At 38.3% G+C, this 20,352-nt stretch overlaps 1 protein-coding gene across 1 annotated transcript in view; it reads left to right on the forward strand.

Annotated features, from left to right (window-relative positions):
* Positions 1–20,352, forward strand: part of PDE11A (phosphodiesterase 11A) — a 141,005-nt gene that overhangs the window by 44,295 nt on the left and 76,358 nt on the right. Inside the window, exons 6-7 of the mRNA XM_035901445.1 lie at positions 15,565–15,654; positions 17,816–17,956. Of these exons, the coding sequence (XP_035757338.1) occupies positions 15,565–15,654; positions 17,816–17,956 (231 nt within the window). The remainder of the gene's footprint in view (positions 1–15,564; positions 15,655–17,815; positions 17,957–20,352) is intronic.

Below are 20,352 nucleotides of genomic sequence, written 5' to 3' on the forward strand. Positions count from 1 at the left end.
CCCTGTAGAGCATGGGGGGCCCTGTGTGCTGCCTGAAAAACTGTGTCACTGCTCTGCCACCAGCGAGACCGTGCGAGACTGCTGGTGGTGCAGAGAGTGCCTGCAAGCCACGTGGATGAAAGCAGATAAAGTCGGAAATAACCCCATGCTCTGGAGCTTCCTTTCTGCTATCAGTATGAGTGTAGTCTTTGACTTTCTATGAATCTGCGCGGGGTAAAGATGGATAGATTGAAAAAGTATGTGGTTTTTTTGTTTTTTTCTTTTTCTAGTGGGTTTTTTTTTTCCAGCATCTGAAATCAGATTTACATTTGCTAACTGAAAAAGGTACTGCTTTCAGAATCAAGAATCTCTTTCAGTGGAAAAAGGAGCAGCAAGCTCCTTATTTAAATGCCTCAATTTGTATAAGGCTGTAGAGCGCTCTGGTACTTTTGGATTTGATAGTACTTGCACCATCTATTGGTCTTTTTCAGCGAAATCAAGTTTTGTTCTGAGTTCAGCTTCTCAGAAACATCATAAAATCCATCGTCACATAGGTATTGGTAAAAATATTGCCATGAAAAAAGTACCAAGAATAAATCCTGTTTACCTGCCTATATAATATTTAGGACAATTGACAGGTTAACATGCAGAATTCATCTGTTGTTTCTTGGGCTGATCCAGTTCAGTGAATAAAGAGAATTTCTTTACGGAGATAAGAAAATTTCTTACTATTAAAAAAAAAAATCACAACATCAAATGAATTAAAGCAAAGTAAGATAGAAGATTTTTGAGGAAGAAATAGCTAAATTAAAATTGGTTTTTCCGTAAGCAGAGATGGAGTTGGAAATAAGAGTTTTGAGAAGAGAATAAACCAATATTAGAAAAAGAAGGCAGAAAAGATGGAAAAATGAGTATGTGTAAGGACTGCAACAAGATCAAATGCCTATCAAAAGATAATTTAAGCTAAGACTGATAGTTTCTTAAGCAGATAAAGTTAAGATAAAAATACTGGCCATTGGTAAAATATTTAAACTCATGGAAAAGGAATAAAAGCAGAACAAGAGCAAATGTGGGCAGATGTGCAGTGAGCTGAATTTGAATTTCTCTTTGCATCTTTGTTGTAGTTCTACTCATCTGTAAGAAGCAAGGGTGGATGACCCAGGGCACTTCCTGATCATTCAGCCTTGCCTTGGTTTTTATTCATCGCTTGTTTAATGACAATTTTTACAGTCCAAAATTATGGAGACAAAAAAAGAACAAGCCTACTCAAATCCTAATCAAATCAAAGAACATAGTTCTTTTCCTTCATTTTATAATAAGAGATCTATGAGGGGAGAAAAGCCTGCACAATGACAGGACAGATTGTCCTATTATTTTTGTAGCTTAATGACCGGATATCCTTACTCAGTTTGTAAAGTATTTTACTCCTTGGTACTATGGAATCAAGCTAAGGCTGAACGAACTGTGATACTACTTAAAGGTTGCAACTGTAAGTGAAGCCTTGTTTTGCTGGATGCTCTGTAAATGTTTAAAATAATTTGGCCCTAGATTGAACTGTTAATAATGTGTAGGCAGAGGTAAGCCTTTAACAGCAGTAAATTTGCACCAAAGAAGACAGTAGCATACTGATTTCTGAACACAACTCAGCTACCTGAAATCAAATGCCGTCCAGTCTGCAGTTCAACAGCCATATTTAATATTAATACCCTACTGTTTTTCTGAGGCACACAATGAAGTATACATAAGTATATGTTTGGAAGAACCTCGTGTTGCTGGAAGCAAAATGCGTGTCTCCATAAATAACAGTTACAGGCTTGCTTATATACCTGATTTTCTATATAAAGGCTTGGATTTTTTCCATTTAAACAGAGCTTTGTCTAGATACATGATCACTTCAATCCAAGATTCAAAACACTGTATGATTTTCAGCATTAAGGGGCAGGATGATGTGTGCTTACTAGGTTGTAAGATTAACATCTTTGAAAATTTACACTGCAGCATATCATTGTTTTATATCTCTGAGGATGTAACTCCTTGTATGGTTCATGATGCTGGGTCATTTAGGCAGTTGTTCTGAACTGTTTTTCCTGTGCCCTTCACCAGGTTACCCCAAAGAAAGAAAGGAAGACAAATGGTCTCATCTGAAGCTGTAGTAAAAACGCTTCATGGCCAGTTGCAGAGGAAGGAGAAAAAGGTGTCTAATTGCTACCAAATGCTGATGCTTCTGCAGTCTTAACTAGCAGAAGACTCTGAGCACTGGGGAAGAGTGTCTGATAACAGAGACTGTAATATGAATGTTCAAATACTTCCCTGGACCTGTGAGTGAGACGCTTCAGGCAAGACTGTAGTCATGAGCTTGGGGCAACAGTGGTTTTGCTTGAATAAAGTATCTTTTTTTGTTTACAGTGGCCTGCAACACACAAGTGTCCAGGTATAAACAGCCTGTATGGCAAATAATTCCTGTACCTGCTGTGAGAGAAGATAGGATGTTTTTCTGTGTCCAGGGGACCTCGGAGGTCTGTGATTGTGTTTATCTCGCAGCCAGTTGAAAAGTAGTGCTTTACCACATCCGATCCATAGCAGTCTGCAAGATAAAATTGCAAAGTGGGTTTTATCAGGAGAGGAGATCCGTCCAGTTTTCTTAGCACCTGAAAGGAGAATGAATTCAGTGTCCCCAGGTTGTCTGCGCTTCCCAGAAAAGCGCCTTAGGTAAATCATGATCTGTATAGTTATACCACCAGGATTTGGCCCTGCAGTTCCAGTTTATAAATAACTTTGCCTAGAAATCAGATAGCAGCATGTGCAGGTGTGAGTCATTAGTGCAGGAGACACAATGATGTGTGGAAAAAGCATGGCTCACATCCAAATCAGCCCCCACACTTTCATCAGCCCCTTGAAGTCTGCAGTACAGAAAAAAAAATCAAATTTTTCAAGTCAGGCTGCTCTAGCCTGCCCAGTCTTAAAACTCAAAGGTGCAGTAATATTGAACACAGTGCTTCTCCTGGTGCTTTGTCGATCAGTCGTGCTCAAAAGGCAGTTTTGGAAGACGCTAGTTTACTATCTGAGTTAATTACCACAATTTCGACTGAATAGATTAACATCCCCCACATATACACACAAAAAAATGTGTGTCAAAGTGGCATTTTGTAAATTTTAGAACATGTACTTGTAAGTTCTAAGGAATTCAGGAAATATCCAAATTATTATTTGATTTTATTTTCAAAATTTTGTGAGCCGAAAGTGGAAAGAGTTAATAATATTGACCTCCCTGACTGCAGAGTTCATGAAGGCTGTAAGGAAGGAATCAACAAGTATCAAAATAGCACTTTTGATAAGGTGCTGGTTTTGGAGAGAATTCTGGGTTTGGGAAGAAAAAAAGGAGCTTTTAGTTCAGGAATATGCTTGACTTCTAACTGGTCTGGCAAAGTTTATCCTTCCAAGGCTTAACTTAAGCTGAGAGGGGATACCTGACTCCTGAAGCTCGTGGCTGTCATCCATACTCTGATTCTTTCTTACTGATGTCTAGTAAAGATTCTGGGCAAAACAATTGAATTCAAAAAGGCTTCAAGCTGTTTTCTTAAGCAAAGATTAAGGACAGAGGTGAGCGGATTCTTTTTCATGTGAAAATACATTTGCATTCTAGAATTGGTATATTTTCAGTATTGCAGATTGAATCATTGTTTATCTTCATAAACTGCACATTTTACTATTTGCTGGACAATCTTTTTTTCCCCATATGTGTTGTTCTCCTATTTTTGCAGTGAAGATAGAAAATTGAAACACAACTTTAGATCACTTTCTCTAAAATTGTGGCTTTAGATCTTACCAAAAGATATCATATATTTTTCTTATTTGCTGTCATTGAAATTATAGGTAGGGTTCAAATTTCTGTGCAGAGATGGTCACTTGCTTTCCCGTTTCTATTGGCACATTCTTGGATTAAGCAGCAAAATGTGAGATTTGGACATCCTGGTAGATATAGAACAGAGATATAGAGAAAGCAGGGAATGTCAAATCAATTATGCTGCATTACAAATTATATGGTTTCACAGAAATTCTGTAAATATTTATGCTCAGTTTCTTCTGACTGGAATCTGCCTGGAAAGGGTAAAATAAACTTTAATGTCAGTTTGCCTTCTGTGAAATGATACAGCCAGAGCTGATGAAAATATCCTTGAAGCATTAAGCATCTTTCTACATTTTTAATGACAAAATTCTGTAAATTACAACCACGTAAATCGAAATTAAGATGTCAGAGGTATTATTGCAGGCTCACAGTGATGTAGATGAGAGCAATATTTAGTTCAGCTACTTTTCTGCTGTTGTTCCTTTAAACTGTGCTCATAATGAAGGAGAGAAGTAATATACCATAATCGCTCAACACACTTTTCTGTAAATAGGTTTATTAAGAAAACAGTTAAGGAATTTTTCTGTACTTTGTGATGGTCCTTCAAAAGCTCCTTTCATTTGAAACTAATAAGAATTAGCATTTTTCTTCTTTCTTGTGGTTTAAGAAATTATTCTATTGCCTTGGTATTACGTTAGCTTTCATCTGTCCCTAATTTAGTCGTTACTAACCTTTGACCACTAAGAAAGATACTGTCTAGAGTTATAAACAAGTTTCCCTCCAGCAAATTCTCTGCCACTTTGGATGGAAACTGTTCTAAAGATGATATTATTGCTGCAATTTTTTTTCATCTATGAGCTCAACATGAAACTTTGTGAGCTCTCTTCTTAACGGCAAATGTTTGTAGCATTTGTTCCCCTACTTCATTACGTGAAACATTAACACTCACAATGTGATAGGTAGAAAGTACAATGCATGTTGTAAGTGTTATAAATGCTTTTAATCAGGTCTGAAAATGCTATAATAGAAACTAATTCAGATTACCCAATTGGTATAATCAGATTCAAATCACAATATTGTCAGTTGTGTCCAGTTGTATAATCAATTGTGCTAGAATAAGATTCTGCACTTTTGCAGAACCATTGCATTTCTAAGAAAAAAATATGTGGGTAAAAATGCTACGCTGAGAATACATGGTATTCCTTACAATTATTTTTCATCTTAAAAAATGGAAAGGAGAATAAGAACAGCTTTCTTGGGAGATATGTATGAATGTAGACAAGTGTCATCAGCATAAGGTGCCATGACATTCAGAAACAATGATATTAGTCACTAAATGTACATAAACTCAAAATAGGCCAATGTAGAACACCACTGTCAAATTTCCCAATGTTGAGGAGAAACTCAACAAAATAACGTAAGGATGTATGTCAAAAATATGGTGTAGTTGTGTTGTGATGCTTCTATATATTATGGAAGAAAGGGTCAAGTTACAGGCGCATCTTAGTTGCAAAAGAGACAGAATTATGTGAAAGGAAGGGTCAGTTATGCTATATGTTGTCCTTTGTGGGGTATTTCCACTCCATTGAAGACTTCTTCTGTTTGGGGGTAAAGCTTCTGTAGCCTGAGAAACACTAGAAATTGCACTAGAAAGGCAATACAGTTGGTGTTCTGTATCTTTTTTTTTTTGTCCTATCCATTTTTTTCCTAGTTGAACCAAACCTTTCCATCCATTTTGGACTAATGCCACAAACAGTGGGCAGTCAGGGGAGCTAAACTTATTCGTACCAGACACAATTTAACCTGGGAAATCTGATTGGTTTATGTACTAGATTCAGGCTTTGTATTCCAGTTGGGGTTTCCATTAGAAGGAAGGACTCTTACCGGTGTTGGCTTTAGTCAGGCAAGAACACCCACCTTGCTGAAAGAGGACCTCAGCGTGGCAAAGGATCAGGCCTCTTCCAGAAAGCTCTTCCAGAAACATTCTCCCTCTGTTAAACAAAGTCCAATATGAAAAAAGGTTACTGTTCAAGTAATTTTTTTTCTTCAAAAATCACAAAACACCTTTTGAAGTATACGAGAGAAGAACCTGAATAGAAACTTACTAATATCACTGTGATCTCAATGCAGACTGTTATATATAGATGAGCTAAATTCTTTTTTTGGTTAAACTGCACGCAGTATTTATGCAACAGCAGGATTAAGTTTCACTCATGACTCATAGTAACACATCCAATTCTGGGCTTCCCAGCACAAGAGAGAGATGGACGTACTGGACGGAGTCTAACGAAGTTACAAAAGATGACTAAGGGATTGGGGCATCTCTCCTATGAGGAAAGGCTGAGTGGAACTGGGACTGCTTAGCAGATAGAAGAGAAGGCTCTGAGGCGATCTTATCAGTGTGTATAAATAGCTGATGGGAGGATGGAGCTAGGCTCTTTTCAGTGATGCCAAGAGGCAATGGGCACAAACTTAAACACAGGAAACTGAACATCAGGGAACGCTTTACTGTGAGAATGACCAAGCACTAGCACAGGTTGCCCAGGGAGGTTGTGGAGTCTTCATCCTTGGAAGTATTCAAAACTGTCCAGACACAGTCCTGGGCAACAAGCAGTGGTCCTGCTTGAGCAGGGGCTTGGACCAGATGACCTCCAGAAGTCCCTGCCAACCTCAGCCAGTCTCTGATTTCATGCCTGCACTCTGGCTCTAAAGACAAAATTTAATTTGTACAAAAAGTGAAAGAAGACATCTTCATTCAGTCCTGGCTAAGCCAAGAATTAGTAGAAATAGTTTTTAGTTTGTGTACTCTAATACTTAAAGACTGCAGGAAGAAGTATATGAATAAATCTAGTTCTCATCGTTGATGAGAATTGGGAGTTGGCATCTGAGTTGTAAGTAGAATTGCAACTTGACGATGACATTCTCAATGTATGGATGCATATGGAATTTATTATTGGTTTCAATACCAGTCAATCAGCATGGTCAGTTGTTATGGGTAGTATCTGCCAGAGATCAGACACGGTGCAATCTGAAATGGTAAAATGAAGTCTGCAATTGCGTTATAGGAAAAATCAACTTTGAAGTGGTACTTATTAATTCTCCCATGCCAATTTAAAGTTCTGATCTGCAACTTTTTTTTTTTTTTTTTTAGCATTGATAGTGTCAGTCTTCACTGCTCTCCCTCTGCAGAGCCAATACCAAGATCTTCCCGTCTCATGCAGTGACATTTATAAAACTTTTATAACAGTGTCTTTGGACAGACTGGGTCCACTGATTCAGGCATAGTAGGAACCAGGAGCTTTTCCAAAATTTTTGACAAAATCTTTCTTTGTGACCTTCTTCCTCCCCTCAGATAAATCATTTAATCTTTACCAGTTTTGCTGTCTCTAGAAAAAAATCATGACATGATATTGCTGCTGTAAAACTTTGTTCATGGCCTGCCAAAGTGCAAGGTTTAGGGCACTGCAGAACTGCCTCCCTTACACAACAACTGCAGGCTCCCGTGCCTGGGGACTGGCCTCTAGTGGCTCATCTTCAAAGAGGAGAGAGCAGCCAGGCAGTAACAGCCCCTCTTGATATCTCTGGAAAACATTACACAGGTAAAACATCCTCTGTGAACCCTGTCAGCTTGACTTTTATGAAGGTGACGATATAATTTGAATGCATCAAAGATGATTGACGGTCAGCCTTTGAAGGAGAGATAGTTAATTGGCGGGTAGGAGTTGTGGTTTTGAGGATATTTCGTGACCTTTCATGATGCTCCTCATTCATGTTATATCAGGTGAACTAATAAAAGCTGCCTAGCACTTCTCTGTAAGATTTTGCCACAAAGGATGGTGCCCTGCCAACTTTCAAAACCAATGAATGGAAACACTAGACTTGATAAAGAAATGTCACGTATAGTTATTGGGTTGATTTAATGGTCTTCTAACTGCAGGTGGTCACACAGACATGGTGCATACCTCCAGCATCCAGATTTGAGAGCCCTCAGTAACCCTTGCAGTGAGGACTCTCCATGGCTTCAACTTGCTTATAATATAGAAGCATGTTGGTTTACTGGTTTGATCGTATTACTTTAACTTCACAGCCCTCACTCGGGCTGCCTGCAAGGTGACTTTTCCTTGCTTTCAAGCTTGATGTGCATTTGCTGAACACGCAGGACTAAGTGCTGAATACCAAGCATTGGGCTTACAGGTGCTTATACTAGCATGGTGATGCTCCTTGTGGCACTGCTTTTTTGTCTTTGACTGCTACCCCTACTCTTCCTCAGTTCACACACTTCTCATTTTAATAGAACCACTATTGTTCCTTGTGTAACTTTTCTCCTCCTCTTGTGTCTGCTTTTCCTGCTGGAAAGCCTGGCTTAGTATCACAAGTTGAATAACTCAGTGGCAGCTTGAAGTGTTTGCTGGGACAGGGCTTATTACTGGGCATCACTGATTCATGTGTGTGTAAAATAAGGAGAAATTTCCAATGTAAATAGATGGATTTTTGCATGTATGAGATCAGAAGATTGAACCCAAGAATAGTAGCCATTTTACATATATTTAAATTATTTTTGGCTTTCTAGTCTTTAGCAGAAATGTTTTGATATTTCAGATTTATTTGGAGCAACACCATTTAAAATGAGGTGCTCTGTGGAAAATTACAGTACAATTTATTGTCCTTCCCACTTTATACCAAGTGCTAAATTCAATGTAATCTTAAAATGTTTAAATGTGTCTTATAGAATATTGCTAAAAATACATTTGATAGCCACTGCCAATGTTTTTGTGTATATGACAGAATAATTCAGTGTGGCTTGTTTGGATTTTTTTGAGCTTCACCTCCTGCTAGCGATGGCAGATATGAATAATAATGTTTAGCTGTAAAGTGACTGGGGCAAGAAAGCTCCAAATATCTGCCAGAAAAATGAAATGGGATTAGTCAATAGTTCTGACTGTATAAACAGTTTTACAAGTGTATTATTCTAAATCAAATTCAATGTGTTCATTTGTTTTCCAAGTTTAAAGATGTTAGGAGCATAGCAGAAAAGGGAGGAGGTGGGTTTTGTGCTGTCGCAAGTAGAGGGCAGTGATGGGGGCCTGGAAAAAGGTCAGAGGCTGAAGCTGTACCAGTTTTAAGCTGCAGTCCTGCCCTTTCCTGTCCCTTAGTCCTGCATGTGATAGTCTCCCAGTGCCGTGGCTTGTGAGGACAGTGACCTACATAGGATTCAGGTTTTAAAACTGTAATAAGTCTCTGCTCCTACAGGAGACCTGTGTTGTAATCTGTCTGGTGACGCAGTTACCTAGTTTGAATGTGTGCCAGTAATTATGAGGCAGCCAAGCACAGAGTCAGGGCTGAAGAAATGGTCCCATGGTGTTTTTCAGGCTGTTTACAGCCACCAAAAGCTTCCATAGTTAGACAGTCAGCTTTATAGGACAGAGATGCTGCCATACATTTGCAAGCATTAGGGCATTTTTATGGTACCACATAAATAATAACAACATGCACATGGAAATTAAAAAAAAAAAAAGTAGTCAGAGGGCAATAGAAAATTGGCCCAGGAGCCTCTGCAGGTTCATTGATACAACCAGGAGCTACGTGCCCATCTGTATGCCCATAATTCATGGGGTGTCTCTACCAAACAATTGTTCTGTCCATGCTTGGGGTAGAAAAATACTTTTGGAAAATATTTCTGAGAACTGCAAACCTAGAAGACAATCAGATTTCATCAGAGGCATGGATAGCCAGACACTGCACAGCTGGCAGAAGGTAATGGAGTTTGGATGAATGCTTGTGCTTAACCATTTTGCAGTTGATTTTGGTTTATCGTTTTCAGAATTCAGTAGAATATTTCATTCTCTGAACCTATTTTTAACACTTTAGGAAGTGTTTCAAAGGGCAGCTGGCTTTCCTGACTTGGTTTTAAGTATGTCCACAAAACATTTATAACTAAACTATAGCAAAAATATTTACTTTTAAAAGACTTTTTTTCTCTTTCTAGGAAGCCTGTACTTACCTCCCTTCCCCTCCCCAGGCTTAGTAAGCAAGCTGTACAAAGAGAAGTGGCTCCTCTGCCTGTTAAAGGAAACATTTGAACCAGACAAGCATTTGCTGAGAGCTTAACCTGGAGTTTGTGGCAGATTGAATACGCAAGCCTTACTGAGAGGCTTCTTTCTTTCATCAGGCGTCAGAATTGTTTTGTTTTGTGACCACAGGCAGAGAGATGCTTGGAGTATGTCAGAAGCCGTGAGTTAGACTATATCTATCAGATAGTTATGGCAGCGGATGCTCTCTGCGGGCTTAGTGCGGGCGAAACCGCATGCGGGGGAGGCAGGGTAAATGTCATTGCATTTAGCTAAAGCTGGACTCAGGGCTGCTTTCCAGCCAGCAAGCGTGAAGCTAGCATTTTACCTCTGCAGTGTGCTACCATTGCAGCACTGGCTGTTTTTCACGATTAGCTAACTTTCTGCATTGCAGGTCTGCATGCATGTGGCTTCATTGTCTATATCATTACCTGTTATTAAAAAAAAAAAAAAAAAAAAAAAAGGAGGGGCTTTAATTTTTCCATCACTGTAAGTAGCTCTAGACAGAAAACGAAAATAAAGAGACAAGAGTTTACCCTACGTTGGCTGCTGGGGGTTTTTTTTTTTTTTCATTTCCCTTTTTTAAAAAAAAAAAAAAAAAAAAAAAGAAATGTTGAGGTATGTAGATATGAACACCAATACTCCTAAAAAGGGTAAGAAAAGTAATATTCTGTACTGTTTTGTGTTTGATGTGGAGTTTTTGGTATTTGTGCAGGTAAAACAACACTGAGGCTAGGAAACTAAAGGCTTTTACACCTTTTTCTCATGAAGAGAAAATTTCAGAACTTATTTCCCATGAGACACCCAATTCTAGAAAATAGCCTTCTTTTGAACTTTTAAAGTGGGAGCCAGCAGGAGCTTTTCTTGGGTAGCAAGACAAGGGTTTGCAGGTTCCATAAGGACCATCATCCCCAAGCCATGCGATGAAGCAGTCGGTATCTCTTGAGGACAGGAGTTGTCAGATAGTGCTTGGCCAGAGGTCTCCTTCTGCCTGTTTCTGATGGTAAAAAAATTTATATCAAGTATGCAGTTATTGTGAAACCGAAGTCCAGATCATGAGAGAAACCCTTAACTTATTTTTAGCAGTTCAGAAGAATGCTGATAAGTATCTTATTAACTTAGGTATTCTGACTATGTCTCAGCACCTATGAAAAGCCAGATGAAATGAAAATGGGTGTCACATCTCAAGACACTGTGATGCCGTAGAGAAGGTGTCCAAATGCTGATGTGCCCAGTCAGCTATGCAACCAGGTATGGATCTTTTGGCCTATAAAATTGTGATTACAAAGAGGAATCGTGGAAGGCTGTCATCTGAAATTCTTAGGGAGAGTCGGTGTGCTTCACCTGGATTTCAGAACTGATGCCATAAAAAACACCAATGAAACAAGCACAAGTTGCAGCTTTCTTGTCCTAGCAGTTAATATTGTAGGATTTGGGAATGCTTTATACTTCCAAATATCAAGCTACTGCTTCAGTTCTTATTGTGGGCATAAAGGTCTAACTTTGGGCATACAAGTTTGGAGATGTGTGGAGGTACTAAAGCAATGGGAGTATATCCTGTGGGAAGGAAAAAGTAACTATAGTCAGGGCAGTGATTTGATCTTACTGGTGTAGTTTTGCATCTTCAGGACCTAGCTGAAAATTGAATATTAAAGCTTCTAGTTACTTATCCTGTTCATTCCCTTGGTAGATGTGTTTTAATACTCCTAACATAAAATAACCCCATAATGAAATAATAGAATTTAGAAATTAAGAGGATGAGATGTTGAACTGGTGCCCATTACTTCATCTTCTTTTCATAGGTTTCCTGCCCTGATAAAATATTGAGCAGTTTATAAGTGAGCATAGCTTTTAGTTTTTGTATGCCACTGTGAATTTGTGAGGTGAATGTAGTTGCTACCCAAAGACACGGTACTTGTTGGAGGCTTAGGTATGAGAAACTGGGTCAGGTCACCCACACCCTCAATGCTCATGTAATTCACAGTATGATCTTGTTAACCTGCAGTTATTTTATCTGAATGCCTTATAGCTGAAAAAAAAAAAAAAAGGTGGTCTCTTCCAACATCTCAGCAGGTTCATTAGATTAGCTTATTATTCAGACTGAACATCATTTTTATAAAATATACTATTACATATTTACTGATTTGTTAATATGCCACAAAGTACTGTGATGAATCATTACAACTAATCTTACTTGCCAAAATAAATTAATGAGGTATATCTGTTAAAGCTGTATTTTTTATGTTTTTATAATCTGTCTATTTACTTCCTTAGTTGTTTAATAAATCTGCAAGCTCTTTTCCTGCCATTAATTCAAAATAGATGCAGAAGGAAATTTTCTGTCATGTATAGTCTGTTTTGCTTCAAAACTATTTTTTTTAAATGGCCTTCAGTATAGCAAAGGGAAATTATTTTATGCCCTTTAGAAGGGTATATTAGGTGTTTCTTCCATGAGTTTCACACCAGTATTTTGCACACTGGTATAATGGAAACATGTTGCATACTCAACCTCCGGACAAGGTGTCAGTGGTTCCTTTACAAGTGCCACCATCAGGTTGGCTTCACTGTGTAATAAAACTGTTTGGTAAAACCTGTACAGATGTTGGCTGGCAGAGGCAAGCTGTCCTGGCCTGTTCAGTGCTGCAGGGAAAAACAGAGTACAGGGAGAAAGAGAACAGCTCCTTCTTAACAAGATTTTGTCTTGCCAAGGCAAATTAAAATAACCATGTTATTTATCTGTGTAATTTCCTGTCATGTGCTGCTTAACAGGGAATCTATCACCAACCTCTCAATACTCTGTCCTTTCAATACAATTTAGTCTTTTGCCCAATTTATTTGCTGTTACCAAAAGTCAGTATTATATTACTGAAGCATATCCATACTGGAGAATTAAGATAGTAGAATATTGACTGTACTTTATGGTCATTATAAGGTGACGTCCTTCTATTTAAGGAGAAATAGGAATAATCAGTAGGAATGGAAATAGAATTACAGTGCATTATGGTTCAGTGATGCAATGTTTTTACCTTGAAGCACCAGAGGATTAGTGATTATTTACCTATCACTTAAAAAGAGGGAAAAAGGATGTGTCCAGCTTATGGTGGAATGTGCTATTTCCTCAACTCTTTGTGTTCTCTTTGGAGGGAAAATTCCTGAAGTGAATCTGGCATAACGATACCAGTTCCTTACAGTATGTGGCTCGGATGGGTAGGAGTTTAATATTACGTTACTCCATATTTGTATGGAGTGTCAAGAGCCACAGCATCAACATTTTGGAGGTGCTCATAAAGCAGTCTTGAGTACTGCAGACTTGAATTTGTAATTCAAAGTCAGAATGTGATAATTTCTTTCTACTCCATTCTGCAATTTTGGTTAAAAAAAATCTTATTTAACATTCAGTTACTAGTAGAAACGTCTTTATTCTTTGTTTATTTGGTGCTGTATTGCAATTTGCCAAAAGCGGTTTAGGCAGCAGTCACCCTTACCGTTCAGAATGTACAGAAGAGGAATGACAGTAGTCTTTGGTTTTGTCAATTGGTCTTTTGTAAACAGGGATAACTGATTTATCTGTTATCACAGGGTGGTTCCTCTCTACCTGACGGTTTGTTTGTTTGGGATTTTTTCTTAATAGCTGTGGAGACTTATTAATTTCTTCTACTGATTATCTTAACCAGTTTGGTGTCTCTTTCTTAGTTGCACAGCACTTTACACAATTAGTTTGAGTGGGGAAAAGAGATAAGTCAGCAGCTTTCCAGACTCTTGGTGTTTCATAAACCAGTTTTTTATGTATGTTAATTTCTATATAGAGTCAGTGCCTTGGACTCTGGGTTCCAGAGAGCAGTGTTTTTCAATAGTGGAAAACCATATTTTCTTCTTGCTAAAAAAGACATCATTTTTGTGGTGACTGAAGGTTCATAAACTTCTTGTATGCTGTCCATTACCACAGGGTCACATTACTTTTGGGAATACAGGTTCCAATGTGGGGGCAATAAATACTAACGTTTGCTTATTTTTGTTAAGTAAAATGTATCCTGTCTCACTATGATAATATACATAATACATAATTACACTAAAGGTCAGATTTTTCTGAGGTTAAAGTTTTCTGCTCTGCATCTCTTGACTGTGGCATTTAGTACTATTACAAGAAAACGTAGATAGTTTTTTGTTTCATTTTGGAAATAAAATCTAAACTGAAATATGCAAAATTCTCTCAGAGAAGTTCTTATAAAGAATGAACGCCTCTTAGCGATTTGTTACACTCTATTTTTCATTTCATGTACTCTTTCATGCAGACCTGGTGTAATAGTTGGCTAGCTTAATTACTGCCTCTCTGAAAAGATAAGTGTTTGTAGAGCCTAAAGTGTGTCATTTTCCTTTAGAAGGGATGATAATGGGAAGAGGACGAAAGTAAATTGTTTGCATATTAGCCGTATAGGCGTATTTCTGTGCACCCTTAAAATCTGCAGTTTTTCTACATAGAATTGCAGCTGCGAAGGTGCAAAATTCAGAGGATCTGAAGATCCTTGTAGAAAACTCATCATTACTCAAAGACAGACTAAGTAGACATGTAGCCAATGGAGCGTTTAAGGAAGATAAAGTAGAACAGCAGTTGCTGCTGGTTTGGTTCTTCTGGATGCTTACAGTCCTTGATTTATTTTTTTTCCTCAAATAGTCTCAGTAGCCCGCTTCCCTGGGTTAGCAGTAATTTTCTAATTCAATGGAATTTCAAAGACAGATGCCACTTTCTCAATGGCAAAACTTGTCACAGAAAGGATTGCTTGTAGTGGATCTCCTAGTTGACAGACCAGGGAGAAGAAAGGTTAGCTGCTGCAGCATTCTTTTGGCTCTATAAACAGCACAGTGCCTCAACTCTCACTGGCTTTGCAAAAGTTAAAGCTATTCAGCACCTATAAAATTTACTTAATGTCTCAGACCTAAGCTTGAGAACCACTCAGCAGTGGCAGTGTGTTACAGACTTGATCAGTATGTGGCTTAAAAATGCTGATATTATTGGTCTTCTATCCATTGTCATCCCTGTGAAATGCCAGTCCTACAAGTATTCAAGTATTTCACCAGCCTAGTTTATTCATTTCAAATGGAGCCAGCCTAAAGTTGTCTTGCGCACCTCAAAATATTATTCCAGTCATCTTGTCCAATCTTTCTTAATGTATTTAACCTTTTTTATTTGTTTTCTTCATTGAGAAGATGATCGGCTTTCTGACTAACAGTTTTGGATCAGTGTGCTGTGTTCCACTGTGCTGGTATTCTCCAAACCCTTTGCTTCTTGAGCTTAGAACAAAAAAGCAGTCCAGAAATATAAAGAATACTTTTTCTAGGGAAGCTGTAGTTTCTACAGTAATTTAATGTAGTCTTCAGCAGGCATTTAACAGATTTGAGAATCTGCAGTTTTCCAGACAAGTTACAGAGGACGCTCACTGCTGGGACCTGTGAACTCAAATGCATTTGTTCTTTCCTACCCATTTGATCTCTGTTCCCCCCATTTTATGTGCCTTTCCCATGATGATTTTATTTTGTGTTTAGTGTTCTGCTGAAGAGTGAGTGAACTGAGACCTTCCTGGGACGTGTCACCTAAGTTTAGGTCTCTTTGCTAGCACTGTGAGTGTCTAATTGCAGTTGTCTTTAATGACCGGGAGTTTCTTTTGATACTAGGTGATGCAGATGTATCTCCCGTTCTGTGGGATTGCCATATCCAATGCCCAGCTGTTTGCAGCTTCAAGGAAGGAATATGACAGAAGCAGGGTAAGTAAAAAATGTATATTGGACCAATATCAAACCTTCTTTTTTTGTTCGTTCAGATTCCAGCTATTCGTACGTGTTTGTTAAGTAGACAGTTTTAACTACATTTCAAAAAAATGCATTTTCAACAGATCACTGTTGACTGAGGCAGCAAGCAGGGAGCGTGGGAGGGAAATGCGCTTGTGGTGGTGGCTGTTGTTTCCTGATGTCAGTTCCATGTTTCGTAGTGCTGAAACAATTGTGCTTGTGACACAGACGGTGCAGGAGAGAGCATTACTTTGGCAGAGATTTAAACTCTCATAGAATTCGAGTAATATCAAACCTTTTCCATCCTGAATTTGTAATAGTCCATTCATGTGCAAATAATGTGGATATATCTTTATAAAGTAAGCAAGAAAAAAAACCTGTATGTGAAGGGTTTTGACAGCAGGTGTCTGCATAGATACATTACTCGCATTACTCATGATTGCTGATGCCATGCATGAGTTGGGACAGGAGGCTCCAAAGAAGTGAAAATAATGCTGAGCTCACATGTCATTTACTTCTCAGAGGTCCTTATTTTTTTTGAGAAATAAAATGGTAATTTAGAGGGGTTTTTTATAATTGTTGGCTTTTTTTTTTTAATCACCTTTCCTGCAGTGATGGGAAATGATAATTTTGTTATCATGGATCACAGTTCCAAAGCTTCAGCAGAAATACCACTGGTAGTGCTGAACCTATTCTTGCTTCACAAAGCAGAGGAAACTACAGGGTGGCTGGGTGTGTGTGTGTGTGTGTGGTGAACACTGCCATTTGTATATTCAGAATTTTGGTGCTTTCCACGTATGGAAACTAATGCTTTCCACTACTTTGAAAACTAACAATAGCCATTTCTAATGGTGTATATGTTTAAAGATCATGAAGCATCTGAGATTGTATTCTGTTCAGGTCTGACTACAGACCACTATATTTTGGGGTGGAGATGTGGAGGAGAGTTGGGGGGAAAAAAGGTTTTTCTGCCAAAGATTTTTTTTCTTTGTTTGATGTTCAAACAAAATAATTGTTTAAATACATAGAGACTTAAAATTTGCTGCAGATTCCCAGCCTGCAGGGAGCAATAACAGAGTTTTAAGGAGTCGGCATTTAATCTTCTGAGGGAAGCATTCAGCAGAAAAGCATTAGGGACATTCTCATTCTTCATTACAAAATGGTAAATTCTGGTGGTTGGACACATCAGGAAATTGGATTGAAGATACAGATTCTTTGTTTCTTGTTGCAGTTTCAGCCATGCGAGGCATAAGAAATATCATTGACATTTGAGAGCTACATGGTAGCCGGTACTTAATTGCATTTCTGACCCGTTGGTGGTCTTTAGCTTTGACTAGTCCATAGCTGAAATTAGTCGGCACGTAACACATGATGGACAAGCCCATACTTTGCCTTCCCTATCAAAATGGACACAAATGGTGGCAACTTCCAGTGACTGTGACCAATGTTTTGCTGATGGCCACTGCATTAGGAGAGCTAAGACCACTAACATTTATATGCTAACCTACATGGATGTTCTTTAGCGTCAGTGCCTTAAACCAGCATAAAGGAGAAAGCATACTTCTTTGGACCCATGGTAAGAAAGAACATGGCCTATTATTTTTAAAGTTGATGAAATGAGAAGGAAAGCCCTTTGTTTTAAAACATTGTATTTTACAGGCATGTTGTTAGTGGTAAAGACTGGATCAGAGTGCTATTGGAATATGGAAGTATTGATGCGTTTTTCTTTCCAGCTTTGAACATGAAAAAGGGGTAATAAATGAATAAAATGGAGTTTAAATGCACCAGCAAATTCAATATAGCAAATCAAGTAACTCAATCCATACTGCATACTTGGAGAGTTGCATTACAGCCATTGTTTCATTTTTGGACCACAGCGATATAGTTTGAAAGATTCCCATTGTTTGCTAGGAGTTGGATTGTGCCCAGCTGTGAGCTAAGAAATACTCGACTTCTTTCTTTCTTCAGATAGCCCCACCCCAATTCTGTTGCCATAATCATTAAGAACTTTATTTGAATGAAGATTTCAATGGATCAGTCATATTAAAATCAATTCCAGAGATTATGCCTCCTTTGTAATGCTCCATATATTTATTAATTCCCAACCAATACAAGAGTTTTCTGTCCTTTTATGCAGGCTTTACTGGAAGTAGTGAATGACCTCTTTGAGGAACAGACTGACTTAGAGAAAATTGTCAAGAAAATCATGCATCGGGCCCAGACTCTGCTGAAGTGTGAACGGTGCTCAGTATTACTTTTGGAAGATATTGAATCACCAGTAAGTACAGCTGCACATTCTGTAGAAAGATTAATATTTGAGTAGTGGAGCAGCTGCTTTTATTGTGGTGACGCTGTTTCATATCGTATGTAAGTACCGAACAGCAAGTATTCTTCCAGCATGCCATTTGTAAATGTATGTTAGGTACAGGCTGAATCTTTATCAATACCACTGTTGTGATTTAACCCCAGTAGGCAGCCAAGCCCTACCCAGTGGGATGGGGAAGGCGATTGGAAGGGTAAAAGTGTGAAAACTCATGGGTTGAGATAAAGACAGTTCAGAAGTAAAGCAAAATCTGTGTGTACAAGCAAAGCAAAATAAGGAATCCATACACTACTTCCAATCATGAGGCAGGTGTTCTGTCATTTCCAGGAAAGCAGGGCTTCATCATGTGTAACAGTTACTTGGGAAGACAAATGCTATAACGCTGGAAGTGCCCCCTTTCCTCCTCCTTCCTGCAGCTTTTATTGCTGAGCATGATGTCATATGGTGGTATGGGATATTCCTTTGGTCAGTTGGGGTCCGCTGTCCCAGCTGTGTTCCCTCCTGATCTATTGTGCACCCCCAATCTATTCGCTGCAGCAGGAGAGTGAGAAATAGAAAAGGCCTTGACACTGTGCAAGTAAATAATGAAAACATCCCTGTGTTAGCAACACTGTTTTCATCACAAATCTAAAACACATCACCATACAAGCCTCTATGAAGAAATGTAACTCCATCCCAGCCAAAACAAGTATAGTCACTTTTTCAAATGGAAACTGAAAGGTAGATTTATGATTCCTCCTTGTCATTTGAAGGCATTTAATGGGATGTCTGTAAGTTACTGATGGATCTATCAGTGGTGTGATCCAGCTGATATGCTGTGATTCTCAGTTGTCTGTATGATGGAATTAGAGCTTGCTACAGAGCAGCTAGGATAGCTTAACTGAGAAGCAAGGTGCTCTTGTGGTCTGCTTAAAATAGAAAAATGACCTGATTTGTTATCAAATATTTATTTGCTCACTTCCTTTCTTTCATGGTATAGCCTCTAGAAGTAAATAAAAATCCTGTCTGTAGCTTCTTTTACATTTACCTGGAATTTACGACCTTCCTAACATTTTCAGGCTAATGACTTATCAAATGGGTGGTGCTTGCGAGCAGTTTCAGAACCAGAAACAGTTGCGTCATCAACCAAATCTTTAATGCTCATTTTTAGAACTAACCTTTTCTGCATACATTCCAGTAAATAATTATCAGACATCTTTGTTGGTATTTCTACAGTGTTCATACTCTAGCATCTGTTATTGTTGTTTAACTGTAGCAAACTGAAATACTTATGTAGTTTCTATTCTAGTACATAGCAAGTTACATCTTTAATCAGACTACTGGTGCCTCAGAAATAACAGGTAAAATTAAACTCATCAAGACTTCATTAACTGACCATCTTGTGTATTCAGCAACTCAGTGGGCTTTACAGCAGTCCAATCAGTGCCTTCCCAGTAGTTATGAATGTTTCTTTGTGAAATCCAGTGTTTGAATGTGGAAGAACAGCAACACAGTACAGGCTGAACCCACTACTTTTGATGGCCACTACTGCATGGGTTTTGTTCCGTCCTGAAAGTTTTCTGCTCGCTCTAGCTGTCGGCAGGGGTATGTTTGGGAGTAGCTATGTTTGCACATTTTAACAAATTTCTTCAATACTTTACAAAATAAATAATGAAAACAAGTCTCAGTTCCTAAACGATGAAACTGCTGTGAAAAGAGAATCCTCATAATTTTTCCCTGAGGCAACAGAAAATCCATTGGAAAAGACACATTTGCATACAAATGTCTAGATAAGTCATGTACTTGTTCTTGTGATAGGAAGAAGCTTTTGCATGGAGCAGGTGAGGTGAAAATACAACTTTCAGCATTACTGAAGTATGTTTGTTTTTTGCAATTGCTCTGTCCACTTGACCAAGGAATAATTATTTCATTGCAGAGCTCTGATAAGTTGAACAGATGGACATAAGCTATAGGAAAGTGTCAAAGAGTTGGATTTCATGCATAGTTTTGGCAGGGGCTTTCACTGGGACTTTGTAATACTGCCATTTGTAGGGTATGAGAGCCTCTTTAAAAATGTTTAACATTTTTATGACTATTGTTATTAACAGGAAAATAAGTGCCTGCCTTTATATTGGTAGCTCCCTTCAGTGTTGGCAGGCTATTCAACATAAACTATCCTTCTTCCTACTGATTTGAGAAGTAGTTGAAGGATAAAAATGTTGCTTCTAATATAATTCTTTTTTCTAGCCAAATGTCTTTGGATTCACTGACTCTGTAATTGATTATTTGTTGCTGGGCTGTGACAAGTCTAAATGATTATCAGAGATAGAATCATAAGTTTGTGTTTGTGGCAGAAAAAAGCTCCGTTATTT

The sequence above is a fragment of the Egretta garzetta genome, unplaced genomic scaffold (assembly GCF_000687185.1).
Source record: "Egretta garzetta isolate BGI_Z169 unplaced genomic scaffold, ASM68718v1 scaffold539, whole genome shotgun sequence".
NCBI classification, from domain to species: Eukaryota; Metazoa; Chordata; class Aves; order Pelecaniformes; family Ardeidae; genus Egretta; species Egretta garzetta.